The 20,019-nt window shown below is 57.6% G+C and overlaps 1 protein-coding gene across 1 annotated transcript; it reads right to left on the bottom strand.

The window, feature by feature from the left end:
- Window positions 1–8,298: 8,298 nt before the first annotated feature.
- On the bottom strand, window positions 8,299–17,253 carry FDXR (ferredoxin reductase). The gene is given in 13 exon segments (XM_030961930.1): window positions 8,299–8,907; window positions 9,590–9,763; window positions 10,159–10,330; window positions 10,625–10,827; window positions 11,446–11,530; window positions 11,713–11,820; window positions 13,083–13,184; window positions 13,696–13,809; window positions 14,327–14,407; window positions 14,410–14,451; window positions 15,620–15,715; window positions 16,829–16,926; window positions 17,018–17,253. Coding segments are annotated over 13 exon segments (1,437 nt in total). The 5' UTR covers window positions 17,049–17,253; the 3' UTR covers window positions 8,299–8,776.
- Window positions 17,254–20,019: the final 2,766 nt, after the last annotated feature.

Below are 20,019 nucleotides of genomic sequence, written 5' to 3'. Positions count from 1 at the left end.
CTGAGGTAGGGGAAGACGGACAGGGAAAACCCCCACCCCAGAAAAAACAACCGCCTCATCCCTAAAAGTTGCTGGCGGCGGTGGCGGGGCGGCAGCGGAGCCCGTCGGGCCCCGGATGCCCCCAGCCCGCCCGCTACTTACGGGACCGCGGCTGCCCGGTGCCTACATCCCCCGCGGCTCCGGCGGGGCTCGTCCCACCGGGGGCTCGGCTCTTCCAAAGCTTCTCCTGCGGCGGGGCAGCCCCCCGGGGCAGGGTCGGCCCCCGCCGCGGCTGGCGGGGGGCTCCGGCGGCCGCCGTCGGTCCCGGCTCGTCCTTGGCGGCGGCGGCGGCGGCGGCTCTGCAGCGGCGGCTGGAGGCAGGGACGGCAGCGGAGGAAGGAGGGAGCGGGAGCGGAGCGGGTGTGCACGGGGGGGGGCCCGGTGGCAGCAGGTGTCTCGGCGACCTCCGAGCCCCGGCAGCCATCTCCCCCCGCCCCGGGACCGGCGGGGCTGCCCGGGCGGGACGGTCGGGAGGAGCGCGGGGGAGGGATGCGGGGATGGAGGCTGGGGGGAGCCCGGGGGCGGTGGAAGGACAGGACGCGTGTCCTACCGCCTCGCCGCAACTTCGGGGCTGGCGGCCAGCCCCGGTGGAAGGGGGGGGACGGGGGATAGGCAGCCCTCCCTCCAGAAACCGGCCCGCCTCTCCTGGCACCGCGGCCGGCCCCGGTGCCGGAGAGAGAAGGGGACAAGACCCCCTCTTTTCCTTCGCCCCTCTCCTCCATCTCCAGGAGGGAAAAGCCACGGTAAAATGGCACAGACTCCCTCTCTGGGCAGTGCCCGTCCCTAGCCCCTGTGAGGGCTGGAGGGATGCGGTTGGACTCATTCCCTCCCGCCAATATCTTCCATCCCTTTGCTGATTGAACTGGTGGAGAGTGGCCAGCTGCCCACCGTGGTGCCCCCCGGGCGGTGCAGGACAGCCTCAGGGTCCCCATCGGTCACAGGGAGGGGGGTGACACCGAGCAAAGCCCCCGCAGGCAGCAGCATCCTCCAGCTGTCGCCAGTATTAAAGCATCAGCTGATCCCGAGCACTGGTTTAGAGCGAGCCAGACTGGGGGACCGGATGGGGCGGGGGGGTAGAAAAGGGGAGAGATACAGTAAAGGAAGGGGGGAGAGAGGCAGGGGCCCTGCTGGGGCTCCCTTGTCCCTGGGTGGTGCCCACTGTGCCCCAAAATGAGCCAGTGGCTGCAGGCAGATGGACTATGGCTCTGGCAGGACCTGGCAGGAGTTGGAGCTCAACTCAGACCCCACTGTGGGGGAGAGATTCTCCCAAAACTCCCCAAGTCCTGGCTCAGAGCCACCAAAACCCTGGGCATGACCCCGAGAGCCCAGAGCCGGGTGCCAGCAGTGCCCGTGCCCAGGCACTGCCCTTCTGCCTTCCCCGGGGACAGATGCCTGGCTCAGGGACAGGGCCACCCAGTTGGGTTGGGTGTTGGGCGTCTGCCACCCAGGCTGGCACTGCAGCCACCTGCAACAGCATCCTTGTGGCTGCTGGGCTTGGAGAGGCCCTTTCCAGAGAGGTTTCAACTGGCCTCAAAACGTTCTGTCTGTGCTTAGCCATGAGCTGCCTGATGCAGGACCTCCCCACGCCATCCCTGGCCCCCAAGACAGCCTGGCCACCTTCTGCCCAGGTGCTGTGGGTGCCTTTGGGGCACCTCGGGGGTGGAAAAAAAAAAAAAAAAAAAACAACCAAGGAAAAGGAAAAATGCATCTAGGGCTACGTTTTAATCCCTGTAAAGCAGCACCCGCTCTCTGCAGGAGAGCTCAGCCACATCTCTCAGGTTGCTGCAGTGCGAGGGCTCAGGGCCATGGCGGATGCAGGATCTGTCCTGTCCTGGGTACCTGCTGGCCATGTCCTGCTCCCCAGCCTCAGGCTGCCCATCCCTGCCTGATTCTGGCAGCACTGTCCACTCTCTTGCCCAAAGGCAGATTTAAGGGTTGACAACAGGTCCTCAACACCACAAATTCTCCTCCCAGGTCGACAAAAGGGCCGATCTTGGGTTTAACATTGAAGGAGGCAGTGGCTGCATTTAACCCTTTCTGCTGCCTTCATGATCCCGAGTGACAGAGCCCATGGGACAGCATTCCAGGGATCTGGGCCAGTGTTCCAGGGATCTGGTCCTTTGGGGCTGGCACAGCAGCACTGAGCAGTTCCCATGCCTTTATTACTCCTCCAGCAGCTCAGGGTCTTCATTTATCTCTCCCAGGACTGACTACTCCATGGACTGGATCCCTCAGAGGGTCTTGGCTCACAAATATTTCCCAGCAGAGCTTCCAGGTGGACTGAGGGGAGCACAGCAACCCCACACCTGGGACAATACCCAGCTCCACCATCACATCCATGACTCCCCAGCATCCCCATCCCATGGGGCATTTAATCCCCATCACAGCCCAATTCCCACACATGAGACAGAGACAACCTCAAGTCTGGTCCACAACTGGGCACAGCTGGAAGGTGTCTGGAAGTGAGGACAAGCAGTGGAGGGCAAGGACTGGTGGTGGCACTCTCATGCCAGGCTCCCCAGCCTCATCTCCTCTCCACTGGGTCCAGTGGCTCACAGTGAGCGACTGCCCTGAGAGCCCAACTGCAGTTTTGCAATTTTCTTGGCAAAGTCCTTCAATGTCTTTAAAAAGAAAATCCCAGCAGTGAGTTCCCAAATCCAACCTGCTGTTGGGTCTGGGTCACCAGACGTGATGCAGCTTGTGGGGGCTGTTCTGCATCATCAAAATAATTTATTTGTGCATTTAAACACCTAAAGTCCTTTCTATATTAAAAAAATCAAAAAACAAAACCAAACAAAACAAAAAAAAAAAAAAACAAAACAACTCCCCCCCCCCCCAAAAAAAACCCCTAAAAACCCAAAAACCAAAGACAAATAAACAAACAAAAAGTGCCCTGATGGCTACAAAGGTCCAGGTTGAAACAGAAGCACCGCTGGCACCCTGGGATGGAGACCACGACCCCAGGAAATGCAGCTGCACTTTTCCTCTTACTTCCCCAGCCCCTTAGTGCCACTCTCCCAGGGGATGCTGTGCCCTCATTGCCCAGCTTTCTGGGCTGGGTGGGGACAACACAGGCACCAAGTGCCTTTCCGCACCTTCATCCTCCTCCTTCCCACTGCTGTGGTTGTGGCCCAGTGTGCGACCCTCGGTGTCCCAGCTGGTCCCTTCACCACGGCAGTCCCAGCAAAAGGGAGCTCAGCCAGCTTCTCCATCGCCTCGTTACCTTTCCCTGGCATCTCCTCTTGCAGGAGGCTCTGTAAGCAGGTTGATAAATGCAAGGCATGGTGCTCTGACAGCTCCTGGTGTGCAGCCACCTCCTGCAGGGAAGAGCTCGCTGGCAGCCAGGCCGAGGGAGCAAGGAGAATGTGGAAGGCTCGTGTTGGGACTCTGATGTTTGCCCAGGTTTGCACTGGCCCATCGAGGCCAACACCAGTCAGGGAAGTGCCCTGGGCTCCATGCAGAGCCCACTGCAGCCCCGCTGGCATCTCACACCCTAAACTCGGGTAAAGCCCCACATCCTGCCTCAGCCCCCTCCATTCTGGTTCCTCCAGAACTCCAGCCTTGCAGAGCTCCTGGGAACCCCCACGTCCAGCATAAACCTGCACCCCAGACCCTACTCAAAGCACCCACCCCCAGCCAGGAGAGCAGCACACTAAGGCTTTGGTATCTCCAGCTCTGCGAGGCAAACCCCAGCATCAGCCTCCTGTTCCTGGAAGAGTCAGTGTAAGGTTTCTAACCAGTACTTGGGGAAGGAGAGGATCTGCATCTGTGCTCTGCCAGCACAAAGCCAGAGCTGCCCCTGCAAATATAGGGTGGCATCTGGGTGACACAGCCCTCTTGGGCTGTCCTCACAAGCATCTGCACCCCCCTAATGGCATCTGACATCAGAGCCCACAGGTCCCTCTGCCAGAGCTGAGTCTTGCAGCAGACACTTGTGACATGGGATTTGGCCATGGACCTACACCCATTCCCTGCCCTGCACCCATCCCCGTCCTGCATCCATCTCAGTCCTTCCTGTTGGCAGCCAACCTCTCCTTCCCAAGAACTCTGGCCAAAACTTAAGAAGGTCTGAGCCCAGGTGCTCCTGTTCCTGTCCCTGTCTTGTTGGGTCTCACTTCAGATGTAAACATAGGTGTAGATCATCTTCCTCCAAGCTGTGCCACCTTGAGCTGACAGGGCCACCCCTCCTTCCCCACCTCCCCTGTCTGCTCCATCCCACAGAGGATTCAGGGCTCCAGTGCTTAAATAATCACACAGAGCTGGCTGATATCTTGGATCCCAGCAGCCATGAAAGCAATCAAGGCACAGAGTGGAGCAAGGAGAAAGGTGGGACAGAAGGCATGGGGATGGTGCTGTGCATGGTGTGTGCCTGGCACGGGTCTGGTGCAGCTCCAATCTGGCACAGCTCTGCTGCCACCGTGTCCTACCCTCACAGTAATTAAGGGAGCAAAAATAAACACAGATGGTTTGATCCCTGCAGGGTTAATTCCTCCCCCTGGGGTGCATGTGCCTGCAGGGCTGCCCCAAGGTTGGGGATGAGGCAGACAAAGCTGCTGGAAATTTCCCAGGAAGGAAGGAAATCACTTCTTTCTGGGGCGTAACCAGGCATCACCCGCCAACAACTTTATCTGCCGCTGTCGTATCCCTAAATAACTCCTGGAAACAGCTGCTTGGAGTTTGCATCTCCTACACCTCTGCTCCTCTCTTGACCTTGAGAAATGGGCTCATGCAGTCCCAATTTCCAAAGTCATTCATCCCAAGCAGAGTGAAAACATCTGGACTTGCAGCACCACTACCTGACCCTGCACAACCCTTCAACCATGAGCAAGACTTCGGCAAGGCTGGATCTGTAAGACTGGGCAGGAAAACCATGAGCCTGTGGTGGGTCTGGAGTCAAGGATGTGCTTGGGGTCCTCTGGGAGAAGGGATGATGTTGTCCCTTGAATGAAGTGGCTTCCTGGGCGCAGTGGGGCTGGTATCCCACTCCAATGACCCCAGAGCCTGGTATGCCATCGTGTTCTCCATCCCCACCCAGGGAGGGGGATGGATCTGGAGGGGAAGAGCACACGAGGGATGTGCCCGGGAGAGCAAGGAGTGAGGGTGGGTTCAGGCAGGGGCCGGAGCTGTGCTCAGCCAAGGCGCTGAGGTCAGCGCTCTCCGGAGCCATCTGTTCCCGGCCAGCCCCGGCGCAGACGGGCTCGCCGGGCTCCCGGCGGCAGCGGGTGCCGCAGTTCGGTGGTTCATGCGGAGAGGGGCCGGCGCAGGCCTGGCCTCCGCCCCTGCGCCACGGGCATGGGGCTGGAAAATCGAGTATTAGCCACGCTGGGGAAAAGCCTTTTCAACCATTCTTCTCGTCGTGTGAGCTGGCTTTAAACAGCAACACAGCTCCTCAGTGCCAGGCCAGAGATCCAACTCCAGCAGGTTTTTACCCTTATTCCAGAGCGCAGGAAACCTCCTGTTTTGTGGGCTCTAAATACTCATTGGAAGAGGCCAACTTCAGCAGGCAGTCAACTAGCAAAGGCAGTGAGAGGTCTGCGCTTCTGGGAGTGGTTGGAAAATGAAGCATCAACAGGAGCTTCTGGGATGTGCCAGACCTGCTACTCCAAGACAGCAGCCCACAGGCAGCCCACGAGCCTGAAGAGCTTGCCTGGACATCTTCAGACAGGGAAACTGAGGCAGGGCAGTGCAAAGCTACAAGAGGAAGTTGCAAAGACCCAAATGGAACCATGCCACCACCCCACAGTGTGACAAGCTCGGCCCCACGGCCAGCCTGGCTGCCTTGCAGAGAAGCACACAGGAGACAGGGAGGGAAGTGGGAGCAGGGAGCCGTGTCCAGCCACTCTCCAGGCCATCGCTCACCACATGCTGACCTCCAGCAGCTTTGTGCAGCCTCATTAAAGCTAAGCTGAGCCATAATTCATCCAAGCAGGGCAATCCACATGCAGAGCTGGCAGCGACGACTTTCAGTGTTTCAGGCCTCTTTCCAACAGCAGACGGGTGTCACTCACAGCATCGCCTTTCCAGCTCCTCACCTGCATCAGAAAATGGCCTTGGAGCTGCTGCTGTGGCAGCTCAGGAGAGCGGAGGGCGAGGGGATGGCTGCCCGGCCAGGCTGCCCTCCTGCACCTCCGCGGTGGGGACACGCCAGGGGCAAACACAAGGTTATTCATGCCTCAAAGCAGAACCCGGCTGCGAGCGGGAGCCTGCAGGGGTGCCCCAGGCTGCCCGGGGAGCCCCGGCCCGCGGGTGCCGGGTCAGCCCCATCCCCGGCCCCTCCGCTCCCCGGTGCGGGCTCCCAGCGCCACCTAACGACGCGGCGGCGGGGACAGGGACCCTCCCGGAGCGGGGACAGGGACCCTCCTGGAGCGGGGACAGGGACCTTCCCGAGCAGACAGGGACCCTCCCGGAGCGGGGACAGGGACCCTCCCGGAGCGGGGACAGGGACCTTCCCGAGCAGACAGGGACCCTCCCGGAGCGGGGACAGGGACCCTCCCGGAGCGGGGACAGGGACCTTCCCGGAGCGGGGACAGGGACCCTCCTGGAGCGGGGACAGGGACCCTCCCGGAGCGGGGACAGGGACCTTCCCGGAGCGGGGACAGGGACCCTCCCGAGCAGACAGGGACCCTCCCGGAGCGGGGACAGGGACCCTCCCGAGCAGACAGGGACCCTCCCGGAGCGGGATGCATCCCGGTGCCCTGAGGAGGATGGAGGGCGGCGACAGCGATGGGGAGGCAGAAGAAACCTGGACACAGGGCTGGGGCTTGGGCTCGTAGGCAGCAGAGGAAAGGGAGCTGGAAGCGTTGAATAAGAATTTACATGATTGTGGCCATCCTCCCTCTGCCCATGAGGCTCAGACCCCTGTCCCTGCCCTTCACTGACCTTCATCAGCCCATGGTTTTCCCACAGACCAGCATTAACCCCAGGGCCTTGGCCAAGTCCAGGGTTGAGCAAAGTCACTGAGCTCAGCAAGGACAGACACTCCTGTTAATCTGTTATCACAGCCCAAAAATTACCCTGAAGCATCCTTAGTTTGGGAACAGCCACGTGCCAGGCTCAGCGTGAGCACAGTGGCCTTTTCCACCGCTACAAAAGCATCCTGCTATCAACATTCAAGGCAATGTGGAGGAAAATCCTGGGGAGGATCCATCTCCTCTCTTCCCAAAACCTTAAGATTTGATGCAGCCACAACAACCCCTTTGCTGTCACACTCCTGGCTGGGCTGCCAAGCTGAACTGCTGCTCCCCGTGGTAGGTGCAGCCCCCCTGGCCTCCCTCCCCCTTCCCAAAGCTCTGATTCACCTCGGAACCCAGCACTGATGTAATCTCCTGCTTGAGAGTTCAGCATTAGGACTGCATCAGCCACGAGACGTAAGGAGAGCCACATCACACAAACAGCTGTTCCACAAAAGCTTTATTGCTCGTTTGAGTACGAGCTCCCATTATCACATTTCCTGAGTTTCTTAATGAGCTTTCAAATGAGATTTAAATAGAAAAGTATGGGAGAGAAAAAGGGAAAAATAGGGAGAAGTCAGAGATCTCCCTTCCTTGAGTTGAGTCAGCGATGAGGTGAGAGAACAGTGCCCTGTGGGCAAGTCCTCTGCCGTGAGAGGGCTGGGCTGAGGTGGAGGCTGCCCTAGCTCGATCTCTCCTCTGCCTCCATCACAGAGCCACTGCCACTGTCACCATTTCCACAGGCCAGGGAGGAGGGGTTGCAATCCTGCAGTGCTCTGGCAGGGAGCACGGGGGGGTTGGGGACAGCCAGGGAAGGGGCCCCGCTGACGCTGCCCCTGCACCAGGGATAAAAGGAGATTACAGCTCACGGCTTGTAATCTGGCTTAAAAACTGACACCGTCACCGTAGGCAATCTGGGCTAAGAGAAGCATTTAATAAGCTTCAAAACACACAGACAAAAAAAAAAATAACCCCACCAGTGAAAGGAGAGAAAGAGCTCAAGGCACTGCTTGCACCAGTCAGCACTGGCAGGTACCAGTGGACACAGGATCCCTCATGATCCTGAACAAGGCAATGACATGCTTGTTATCCCAATCTACCCCGTAAGACAGACTGTGGGAAGCAGAAGGCAAATTAACTGTGGGAAGTAGAAAGCAAATTAATGCCCTCTTCTACTTGTGTAGAGCTCACAAATGGAGAGCACCCAGAGCTGCCTTGCCTTGGGACATTGCAGGAGCTGCAGCACTTTGGGGGCTGCTCCGAGGTCAAGGCAGTGGCAGACAAAGAACCCAGACTCAAGCTGTAGGTCCATTTTGGCTTCCCTGTAAGGGTTTATTTTTAAAAAAACATCATTATTAAAAGATGCCTGCTCTGGCATGAATGACAAGGCAACAAACCCATATGGCTTGTGGCTTAAAGGGGAGGCAGCAAGACACAGGGAAACTTTTCCATGTGACTTGCTGTGAGAGAATGCCTGGTTCCTCAGGGGCACACACACCTCCCTTCACCTGCACTGCATGATTCATTAATGCTTCAAAGACAGACAAGAATCACCTCCAGGAATGGTAGCTGGCTGCAGGGATGTGGGGCCAGCCAACAGCCTCAGATCTTGAGACTTTGGGAACCCAGAGTTCATTATTACCAGAGAGGCCCCAGTGTCACACACCCCTCCAGAGCCACCAGCAGCCCCAGACAGAAGGCCTGTGCTCCAGGCTCTGCTCATGACCCACTGGTGTTGCCCCAGGACGGTACCACTGGGGCAGTGCCACGGTCCCACCAGTGCTGCCTCAGTGACCGATGATCCGCAGCATCTCTGCAGGATCCACGATCTTCTCCCGGGGTTTGCCAGCAGCTTTGCCTCTCGCCACTTCAGCAGCATCAATCTTCTCCCAGTCCGAGAAGGAAACGGGACGGACCCCTGAGGTGATGGTGAGAGACAGGAGAGAGAACTTAACCAAGTAAGAACAAGTTCAGCCTCACCTCCCCATTGGCAGGGCCCTGATGTGGCAGCAGAGCTGCCCTTTTCCAACACGGTGTCAGAGCTCAGCCTCGCAAAGGAGAAATAATTCCTAACACCAGAAGGAGAGGGGTGGCAGGTTCCAGTCGGCTCGGATCAGTCAGACCTTTGTGAGCCGTAACAACAGCGAGCACAAACCACCTCGGGGGACAAAATGCTTCCAGTTCAGTGTTAAACCTCAGACAGTTTAAGAGGCAAAACACACACACACACTTTAATTGAATGTCTTTAAACACAGCTACAGCAAATTACTCTCCTGGGCATTTTAATCTTTCCCCTAACTTGCTTGGAAGGATTACTAGGAAAACCACTCAAGAGCAATAGCTCACTGTCTCAGCAGCTGACACTGACATTTTACCCAAGGTCTGTGCTGCTTTTATTGGCCCTTCCCAGAAAGTGGTCATTAACCTTAGCAATGACACAGATATCTGAGAGAATTCAAGCCCTGTTCTCCCTGGGCTTTGGAACATCAAAACAGCAGAATAATCCATTCCCATGGTTCGGACTCTGCTCCCTCACAGATCCAGGAGGAGTTTGGCTGTGTTGAACCCTCCTGCTGGCTGCTACCGACCCTCGCACTGACCTCGGCTGTGCAGGATGCTCTCCACAAGCCCAAAGCCTTCTCTGGAAGGGGATAGATCCAGCACACCCCCCTGGAGATCCTCCAGCAGAGACTGGGCAGTGTCAAAGCTGTCGTTCATGGTGGTGATGATCACACCTGTGGGTCCTCTCTTCACCCACCCGCTGCAGTACAGACCTGCAGGGGCACATGGAGCAGCCAGGCTCAGGTCAGCATGTGGCCTTGGACCCTTCTGGCTGCAAGTCCTTGCCCTCTTCCCCACCTTGGTAATGTGAACAGACAAACAGTGCTGTGGCAGGACTTTGTGTACCTACAGAACAGCACAAAGCAGCTGCACAGGCTGTGTCACTTTAGTAACAGGATGCAGTAAAACCCCTGTGCTAAACCAGACAACCCTAAAGAGATGGAGACTGGCCAGCTCTTAACCCCTCATAGAGGCAGCTCATGCCCCCAGTTTCCACTCTCCAAGGCGTGCAATACCCATGCCCTTGGTGAATGAACTTCCCACCCCAAAGCTCCCAGCCCAGCAGCTGTGCTCAGCATGCCCCATGCAAATCCCTGTGGATACAGACCTGGGACACCCTCCACTCTGCCCGAGCTGTTGGGGATGACCCCGCGCTGGCTGTCGAAGGGCACGGCCGGGTCCAGCGGCAGGCTCCGGTAGCCGATGCTGCTGAGCACCAGCCCACACTCCAGCTCCTCCACATCTCCAGTGGGAATGGCTTTGGCAGAGTCACCCAAGCCCTGAGAGAGGGAGGAAAAGGCTGCTGACCACCACAGTCACCACTGCAGAGCAACAGCCCCCTCCAGTCTCCTATGGCACCGTTGATCCCTGGGTATTTGCTAAAGGCCATTCTGCAGCAGCATCAGGGAAAGAGCTCCCTTTGGAAAACTCTCTGTGGTACCAGAAGCTCTTCAGGTACCAGATTCCCTAAGAGCCTGCCAGAGGCCACTCCTGACAGACAGGAAACACAGAAGTGTCTCTGGGGAGATTCCCAAGGGATGGATGTGTCCTGCTCCACCCCAGCCCCCCGGTACCTCCAGGCGGGTCAGGGCCATGCGGACGCCCCTCGCCCTCCTCCCGTCAGCACTGGGCAGCACTTCCTGGGGGCTGCGCTGGAACTTCAGCCCCCACTCCCGGGGGGCTGCTGCCCCTGCTGCTGCTGCCTGCATCTCCACTGGCTTCTCCAGTGCTGTTTTGATCATCAGCTCAGTCAGTCGCTTCCTGGGCCTGGAAGCATCTAGGGAAAGAGAGAAATCTTCACAACAGGAATCAGCAAAAGCCCCTTGAGACACAGCACTGGGCCAAGGCCACGTCAGGGCAGTGTCGGTACGTGAGTCTGTCATGTCGGTGGGAGCCTGACACCTTTGAGATGACAAACTGCAAGTCAAAGTGACCAGAGGACCTCCTGAGGCTTGAGGCCAGTGGGACACACATATCAAAGTCTGCAATTTCCTGTCTTGCTGGTGTTTGGAGGCAGCAGCCCGTGGAGAAGAGCAGGTCTCTGGACACCCTTGAACTCAGTGTTTTCTTTTCAGGTCTACAGGAAGCTCTTAAATCAACAGCCTTGGGATCTCCCCTGCAAGGTTCCCTCAGCCCTCCTGAGCCTCCTGCCCTCATCACTCAGAGTGCAAGCTCTAAGTGGCTGCACAAACAGAGATACACAATGTTCCCTTGTCTTGGTGCCTCCTGGCACTCTGAGGATGTGACACACCATGGTAACAGCCTTCATGAGCCAGGCATTAAGTACAGGACAAGAATTTCTCTGTTGTACACTCTGAGCACCTGCAGGTCACTCCTGGTTGCTCACCAGCCAAAGTGAGTCCCTGTCTGGAGAAGCATGGCACACTTCCCTCACCTTTGACAGCACTTTCGAGGCCTGTGAAGTCGGCAGGGTCCAGGACAGCTCTGGCACCAGGCAGGTTTATCATCTCCCGCAGCTCCTGGGAATTGTGGGCAGGAAAATGTAACCTCCAGCAGAGAGAGGACAGCCCCAAACCCCTAGGAGCCAGGAAATGGGTGCAGGAAGGAGGATGCCTCACACTCACCCCCAAATCACCTCTCCCCACCAGGGACAGGCAGTTTGGGGCTCAGCTCTGGGAAACAGCAGCACCTCCAGCCTCACCTTGATGGTGAAAGCAACTTGGAGAGGTCCCCTCCTCCCAACCAGCCAGACACGCTTCACCTTGCTGCAGGCAAGAGCTGCCAGGGAGCTGTCAGTGATGTCTGTCTTCTGCAAAACAGAGACAGCAGAGTGGGATGAGGGCAGATCTGGAGGGAGCTGGGGAGAAGGCACAGCCTCTGAAGGTGAAAAATCAGCAGAAAAGCTGGCTGTGCATGCAGAGAGCCCGGGCGAGGACGGGAAAGAAGTCATCTCCCTTTGCACAGAGCTATTTGCACAGCTGGTCCCTCATCACTGAATGTTCTTTCCGAGGCCATAATGCACCAGAGGTAACGAGCCAGCACCCCGTGACTGCCTCGGGGGATCCACCCAGCAGGTTCACCTTGGGGCTAACAGAGCAAAGCCTTCAGTGAGCTCCATTCCGAGGTGCCTGCAGATGCTGCTGGGGAAATTCCCAGCTCAGGATATACAGGCTCTGGATGAAACCTGCTGCAAACCACAGCTCAAATCAGCACCTGCCTGCTCCAGGCAGCTCCAGCACAAACACAAGCATGGCCAGGCCTCAGCCTGGCATTGGCACCTCACAGAAATCCTGTGCTCTGTTTCAATCATGTCTGCTTATCTAGACTGCAAGATCTTTTGCAGAGAAAACACGATGGGAGAGACACAAGGTCACCAGGATAAACCATTCCAGACCAATATTCCTGTCAGGAACTACCTGCCTACCCTGGCACTCATACCAGTGCCATGTCTTTTGCAGCACTGCTCCCAGTTGGCTTAAGTCACTGCTTGGCAGTGTCCCCAAGTTGGGGACTTTTATAATTTAATTTAGATATTAAGGAAGTTGCTGCACAGCTGTAACAAACCTCATGGCATTTCTCCCAGAGGGAAAGCCTTTGCTGCCAACATCTGGGGCAGCAGCTGTATGGAGCAGCTGGTGCACACCAGCTCCCAGCTGTCTATAGGGATGAGGTCCACCAGTCTGCCCAGTGCCACCAGCTGAAACCAGGCTGCTGCCCTCAGCTCCAGCAGAAAAAGATAAACCTCAACAGAAGTTTCTGGTTTGGTGGCAGAAGAGAGAAAGTGGCTCCTCTTTTGCTTCTCATACAGATAATGCTCAATTTCCAACTTTTTGGATGCCAGTAGAGCAATCCAGAGGCCTCTGCAGCATCACCCAAGTCAAGACCACAGCCTTGGATCATTCCCTACAGACTGTGAATCCATGGGTGCACCCGACAGGCAGCAGCCTTCCCCAGGGAAACATCCCAAGACAGAGGAGTTTGAGGTTTTATCTGAGATGGGTCGGAGCCAGCAGCCACCCAGCAGGGAGGGAATCTGGGCTGCCCTCATGGGGCAGAGCAGCCATCACTCACCCTGAGGAGCTGCAGTGGGGACAGCAGGATGCGGGCAATGTCCAGTGCCACGTTGCCATGACCCAGGATCAGCGCTGTCTCACAGCTCAGGTCAGGCTTTAGCTGTGGGGAGAGACCCAGCTGTGATGAATCCATATGGCCTCCACAATGTCCAGCCCTTTAGACCCGCTCCTACCACCCAAATTCCCTTCCACCCTGCTCTGCCCCAAAAAGAGGTGATGCAGCTTGGGAAACTCCACACCAGCCTCCTCCCCAAGCAGACACAGCAACACAGCTGCTCCAGGCACCCCAGATGATCCCCCTTCCCACCTTTCCTGCCCTCCTGGGAGCAGGAGCTGTTTTGGCCAAAAAGGCTCCTCAGGAAGCAGAGCATCACCCCTACAGGTTCCCATCTGGCCCTGCCAAAATGTGCTGCCAACGTGCACAGCCAGCTAATCCACTCTCACTGATGTGCAAATTGTTCACATTTCTACCATCTAAGAAGGATTTAACATGGCTTCTGCTAATCTTTTCCAATTGCAGGCCTTTCAGGACTTAATCTGGAGCTGAATGCCTGTATGGGGATGGAAAGGAGGATGGGAGGAAGGGCAGGGAAGCACAGGGCCATACTCACGTCCTGGTTCTCCGGCAGCCCGTTGTACCAGCCCACGAAGGCTCGGGCTGAGTAAACACCAGGGAGGTTCTCCCCTGGGATCCCCAGGACCCGGTTATCTTCAGCACCATAACTCTGAGGAGGCAGCAGGTACAGTCAGAGATGTCACTATGTGCAGGATTTGACACCAAAACACAAATCTCCCCTTCCAGCTGCTGCCAGGGTCACTGCATGGCTGTGATATCCCCTCCCAAAGGCTGAGCTACTCAGTGGAAGGGCTACACACAGCCCAAGCACAGGGGCTTCATCCACCCCATCATCCTGGGCTCCAGAGCCAAATTTGACGTCCTTGGTCCAAGGCAGAGCATGACAAGCTGAGGACTGATCAGCAAGGACAAATGCATGGCAGGCTAAAATAAGCATTGGCCAGCACAGGGAGAAGTTTCAGAGACATGCACTTGATGCCATGCTCCAGCACATGCCCCCTGCAAGGGCTTGGGAGCATCTGAGCTCTCCCAAGGCTGGGAAGAGTTTCCCATGGTAACAAGGCACCCAGAAACACCTCACCCAAACACTCTTCCCAGGATGCCAGTGGAGAATAACCCTGCAGACCTTTCCCAGGACTCGTGGGGCACCGAGGTGTGGTACCCACCAGCACCACGGCGTGGTACGCCCGCTGCAGCTCCGGCACTGTCACGTCCCTTCCCACGGTGACGTTCCCGTAGAAGCCGCAGAGCGCCCCGAGCGCGCCGTCTGCGTGAAGGTGTTGGTCACGTTCTGCAGAGAGCACAGAGCCACAGCTACGGCCACAGCCAGGGCCGAGGCTGCTGCTGACAGGAGAGCCCTGGGCCCGTCCCCTCCAGCCTTGAGATCGTCACCGCCTCATCCCAATCAAGCTATTCTGAGACTCTTATCTGCCAACAGCCAGAGATAACTCACAGGAAGATAAGCACAGCTGTGACTTGGCACTCTCTCCACCACCCTTTGTGAAAGGAAAAGCCATATTTTGCACCTACCTGGGGAGGACAGGACCTTCCCAGTACATTCAGCCCCTCAGAATAAACCCCACTGCAGGGGAAAACTCCTTCCCAAAAGTGAGGTTTGCAGCCCACCTGGTCCCCTCTGCTGGCATTTCATTTCAACCCTTCCTGAAAGCCCCTTCCTCGAGAGAGGACGCAGGGCAGGATGGCATCCAGGCCTTTTTCTTCTGAGTGATCAGAGCTACACAGCAAAACCACCACTCCCAGCCCTGCAGCCCCAGATGGACTCAGCCTGGGGACAGGACAGACTCCACCACAACAGCTGGGGCAGTGTCTGCAGCATGTCCACTCCTCCTCTCACACAAAGGGATCCAGGCATTTTGGTGTTTGGATCTCCAGGGATTAGAGGAAACCACTGCATATTGCTGTGTCTGGATCTCCTGTGTCCCACCCTTCCAACCACCTCCACTCCAGCTCAGATATCGCAGATACTCCTGGGTACCACTCAATGCCAGGCAAAGGAAAATGGCTGGGAAATCCTTGGTTTAACTTTTCCTTGCCCAGGAGAGCACCTACAGCCCAACTCCACGGCCCCCATGAGGAGATCTGTGTGTTCCCAGAATGGGTACTGCGTGAGGGGCAAACAGCAGCAGCAATGAGCAGCCCAGGGACGCAGAAACCCATCTGTGCTCCTTGTTCTAGGCCAGACTGACCAGCACCAGGAGCAGCACTTCCCATCACAAGCCCCTGGTTCTGGCCCACTGTCCTGAGCCCTTATGGCAGGTGTCCCATGTCACCCGTCTGTGGCCTTAGCACGGACAAGGAGAAGATCTGGACCTCTCTGGCCTGGCAGCTCCATGTCACAGGGAGCCTGGGGCACCAGGAAGGACAGTGACCACCTCAGCTGCACCCACCACTGTCACCACACTCAACCACACAGTCAAGGGCAGGGAGCCAGCACCAACCTTCACCTCAGGGTGGTCTGGGGCCACTCCAAAACGCACGAGCCCGAAGGGAACAGGCAGCTTCTCGTAGATGTCCACCAGGGCCCCACCATGGTGCTGCAGGAGGAGAAAGTCACAGCCAGGATGAGGACAGAAAGGTCACAGGAGCCTAGCAACACTCATCTGCAGCTGGGGAAATACAGGGCAGGAGCATGGGCTGCAGCAAGCCAGACACAGCCTCTTCCAGACTCTTCCATGAGCAGGATGATGCTGCACCTGTTACTGCCAGCTCAGACCACAAGATGTAGCACAGAGTGGCCCCAACCACCATCAAGTCCATCTTGGGGGCTCCATCTCCCTGCCCAGTCCTGAGCTCCTTTGCCACACTAACCTGGTGGGTATCCAGTACCTGGGGGGCTGATCAGAGAGCCCCATGCCAGCTGGGAAGCAGCCAGTACAGCACCCTGGGTGCTGGGGACCTGCCAGACATCTCCCAGTCCTCAGCAGAGATGCCCATGCCCTGAGATGGCCTGGGCTCAGTCACCTCAGGGTCAGAGCCTTAGACAGACCCTTGGCTGCAAGGCTTTTGTTATCTTGTATTTTGAGTCAGCCTCTTCCCGAGATTAAGCAGCCCTGAAATTCGTCCCTGAGGCTCAGTAACAGCTATTTTCCAACACATTCCAGAGACAGCACAGCATGGTTTAATGATGGGGTTAAGCTGTTGTATCTCTGCAGGGTGCCAGTAGCCCAGTTCTGTGTTCAGGTCACATTTCCCAACAGACCTGACTGCCCAGAGCACTGAAATCTGCAGACACAAGGTAAAGCATCACCCACGTGTCTTAATTCTGCTGCGGGAGGAGGGAGGAGAGCAGGTCCCACACAACCACTTTAAACACACAGTTAATGTCATTCTTGCTGGGTGACAACAGCGTTGAGCGAGGCAGATTCCTGCTGATTATTTGATTCTAGAAAAGTCACTTGGGATGAACTCACAGCAACCAACCTAAATCCTGAACGGACGACCCAGGGGCAGGGCAGGGATGAAAGCAGTGGTACCGACCCCATGCAAAGAGGCCCAGAAGGACTTTGTGGGGTCTGGGCAGCCCCAAGCAGCCTCCCAACAACACCGACCTGGCTGGAGCAGGGCCAGGAGCCCACAGAACCACCCCCGAACCGCTGAGAGGCAGGCAGGGCAGAGATGCCTCCCGCGGGCAGACCCCATGGCGGTACCTTGAGGATGTGCTGAGCCGTGTAGAAGCCGGCGGGGCCGCTGCCCACCACGCAGACCCGGGGCGCCGGGGCAGCCGAGGACAGCCACCGCCGCAGACCTGCGGGGGAGAACGACAGGCAGGGCGTCAAGCCACCCGAGCTGGCCCCGGCCAGGGGCGGCACGGCCCCTCCCCGGAGCCCGGCACCCACCCAGCGGGGCTCGGCCCCCCGCGCCGGCCATGACCGCAGCGGAGCAGAGCGGGGCCGGGCTTCTGCACCGCCCCGGGAGCTCAGGGACAGCGGCCTTGGCGCTTAGGGCCGGGCCGGGGCCGGCGGGTGTGAACGGCTGCACAGCCCAGAACCGAGAGCCCGAGCCCGCGCACCGGGGTCCCGGGGGCCCCGCGGCTCCCTCAGCCCCAGAGGTGGAGCAGGGCCTGCGGGGCGCGGCTCCCACGGTTCCCGCAGCCCCGCGGTTCCCGCAGCCCCGCGGTTCCCGCAGCCCCGGCTGTCCCGCTCCCCCCGCACACGCGTTCCCCGGGCCGGGTTCCGCTGCCGTCGCCGGGCCCCGCCCCTCCTCCTCACTGACCAATCGTGAGGCGGGACAGCGCCTTGCTTAGCATAGCCCCTCCTGCCGTCACCGCCCGGCCCCGCCCCCACCCCGGCAGCCAATGGCAGCACGCCATTCCCACAACGGCGGACCGGAAGCGCCGTGTTACCATAGAGAGGCGGAGAAGGAAGCGCCGCCTGGCGGCCGCTCGCACCGTCGCTCTCTATGGTGAGACCTCCGCGGTACCCGGCGCGCTCTCGCAGCATCATCATCGCTGGTGCTGCTAATTGCCTGCGCCCCTTTGCCACCCAACAGCGACCAGCTGCCGAGGTCTGCCGGGGAAAGCGAACCTCAGACTGATTTTAACCATGCGCTGCACAGTGACCCTGCTCGTGCCAGGAGAATACCCCAGCGTCCTTCAGTAAAGAGTAAAACATTAACGCCAGAGAGAGGATAAATGATGCTGACAGAACTCCTGCCCCAGCGTCCCCACGGTCTCTGCTTTATTTCCTCCTTCATGCCCATCACTCAGCGTATTTCAAATGCTGGTGCTCTCACCCCCACACAGGAGCACTACATCCCATCTTGTTCAGCCAGTGCACAACACACCAGACAGAAAAATCATCTCAGCGGGCCCAGCAGACATTTAAAAGTTGGCCAGATGCCAGAGCACGCAGGCAAGTGCTAGACAGGGCTTTTTAAATGCAATTAAGACCATGAGGAGTTTACAGCCAAGAGCTGGTTGTGATATGGATCATAAAATTCACACACTTTCTCTCCTGGTCTTGGAAATGAGTTGATGGCTTTCTGCAAAGGCATGCTGGAAACAGCAGCTGGCTCTGTGCCTCCTTCTGCAGCCGCTCCTTCAGGGGGGCTGTGGCCAGGACCAGGAATTCCGACAGCTCCAAACCCTCCTCCTCAGGTCAGCACAGCCATCACTGAGCCCCTGCCCAGAGGGGCTGAAAGCTCCAAATATCACCACAGGGGTCATCCACAAAAACAGTTGGTTTAAATTTGGAGGATTCCAAGCACATGAGTCAGAATCCTCCTTTTTTTTTTTCCAGAATTCTCCCTTTTCCCCATTAACTTCTGTATCCACCAGTTCTGGCAGGGAATAATCCATCTATTTCCCAAATCACAGGCTGTCTCCTGCTGGCTGAGGGACCTGCAAACACTTGCCTTCAGCCGGCATTGCTTTAAACAACATCCATCAAATCCAGCTGGAAAAGAGCTGTTGCTCTGACCAGTGCCTGGGAACATTTTGGGGCTTGATCTCTTTGCAGCAGGAGAGGGCAAAAGAGCATTTTGTGCCCACACACAGGAACATGTGAGGGTAAGATTACCTTGCCTGAACCAAAAGCACCTCTAATGCTCCCTCATCCCCTTGCTGGAGCTGGGAATGTCAATAATTTGTCACATTTATCTTATCTCTGATGCTCAATTAAGAGATGAATTGGGGAAAGGGGGGGGGGGGCTCTGGGGAGGGTCTTAGACCCCCCAGAGCATTCAGGCCATTTGCTCTGCCCATGCTCCTCCAGCTGCTCCCCCACCCACAGCCCCAGCCCAAGCCCTGCTCAGAGGATGGGATTTGTGGGATTTGCCCTTTGGGTGTTTCACAGTGCCCTGGATCGATGACCCACGTGGGCCTGGAGAGAGGTGGCAATGCCACCAGAGCAGTGCACCAGCAGCCCTGGACCCCAGCCCAGCATAAGTCAATAATTCAACATTTCTGATGCCAAAGGGGTCACACTGCATGGATCCAGGATCTTCCTTGTCCTGAGCCCTCTGCACAGGGATGCCATGGCCATGCTCCAGCACAGGGACACTTCTCCTGTGCATCTCAGGAGGCTCCTGGACTTGCTGGAGGAGAAGTGGAGCAAAGCACCGTGGATTGCCCTCTGCAACAATCACCCCACCGCGGGCCAGGGCCAGGGCAGAGCATCCTTGAGCCTTGGGACACATTTGCCTGTGAAGCCTCAAAAATCCACAATGTGGCACTGCCAGGGTGCAGCCCGGATGGGAGGACAGCTCAGATCAAAGAGCAAAAGCCCAGGCTGAGAGCAAAGCCACTGCTCCCAGCTTGGCCATCTGCCTTCCCTGCTGCCAGCTCCCCACCGTGACCCTGGGCTGGACTTTGTCATCCGTCCTGCACGTCTGGGGCAGCAGAGCACCCTGGTAAAGGCAGACACAGCTTCCCATAGGTGGCTTGAGCTGCCCACGGGAGCATGCCGGCCCTGGCAGCAGCACAGGGGGCAGAGTTCACCCTCCCTAAGCAGGGAAAGCCTCCCAAGCCCTGACACCTGCCTGCCTCTGGCAGATGATTCCCTTGATAAATTCCTGCCATAGCAATGACCAGGCTGGGGCCACCTCTGGCACCCCAACAGACACCCCCACGGGGTGAGGGTCTCTCCCCCACTCCTACCCTGGGCACCACAGGATGCCAGTCAGACTTCCTCCAGCAAAAACCCCAATGATAAAGGAAATCCACCCCAGAGTGTTAAGGATGAACTTATCTTTGAAACAAATCTTTGTTCCTAGAAAGGACTGATTTAGCCCAAAGTCAGGCAAAGCACAAGCAGCAGTGTCACAGCCCCCTCCCCACATCCACCCCTTCCCTGAGACCCCAACAAAACAGCTGCAGCTCCATCCTACAGATCCTGGTGCT

The sequence above is a fragment of the Camarhynchus parvulus genome, chromosome 18 (genome assembly GCF_901933205.1).
Source record: "Camarhynchus parvulus chromosome 18, STF_HiC, whole genome shotgun sequence".
In the NCBI taxonomy this organism is placed as follows: domain Eukaryota; kingdom Metazoa; phylum Chordata; class Aves; order Passeriformes; family Thraupidae; genus Camarhynchus; species Camarhynchus parvulus.
This window is presented reverse-complemented; position numbering and strand designations above follow the sequence as displayed.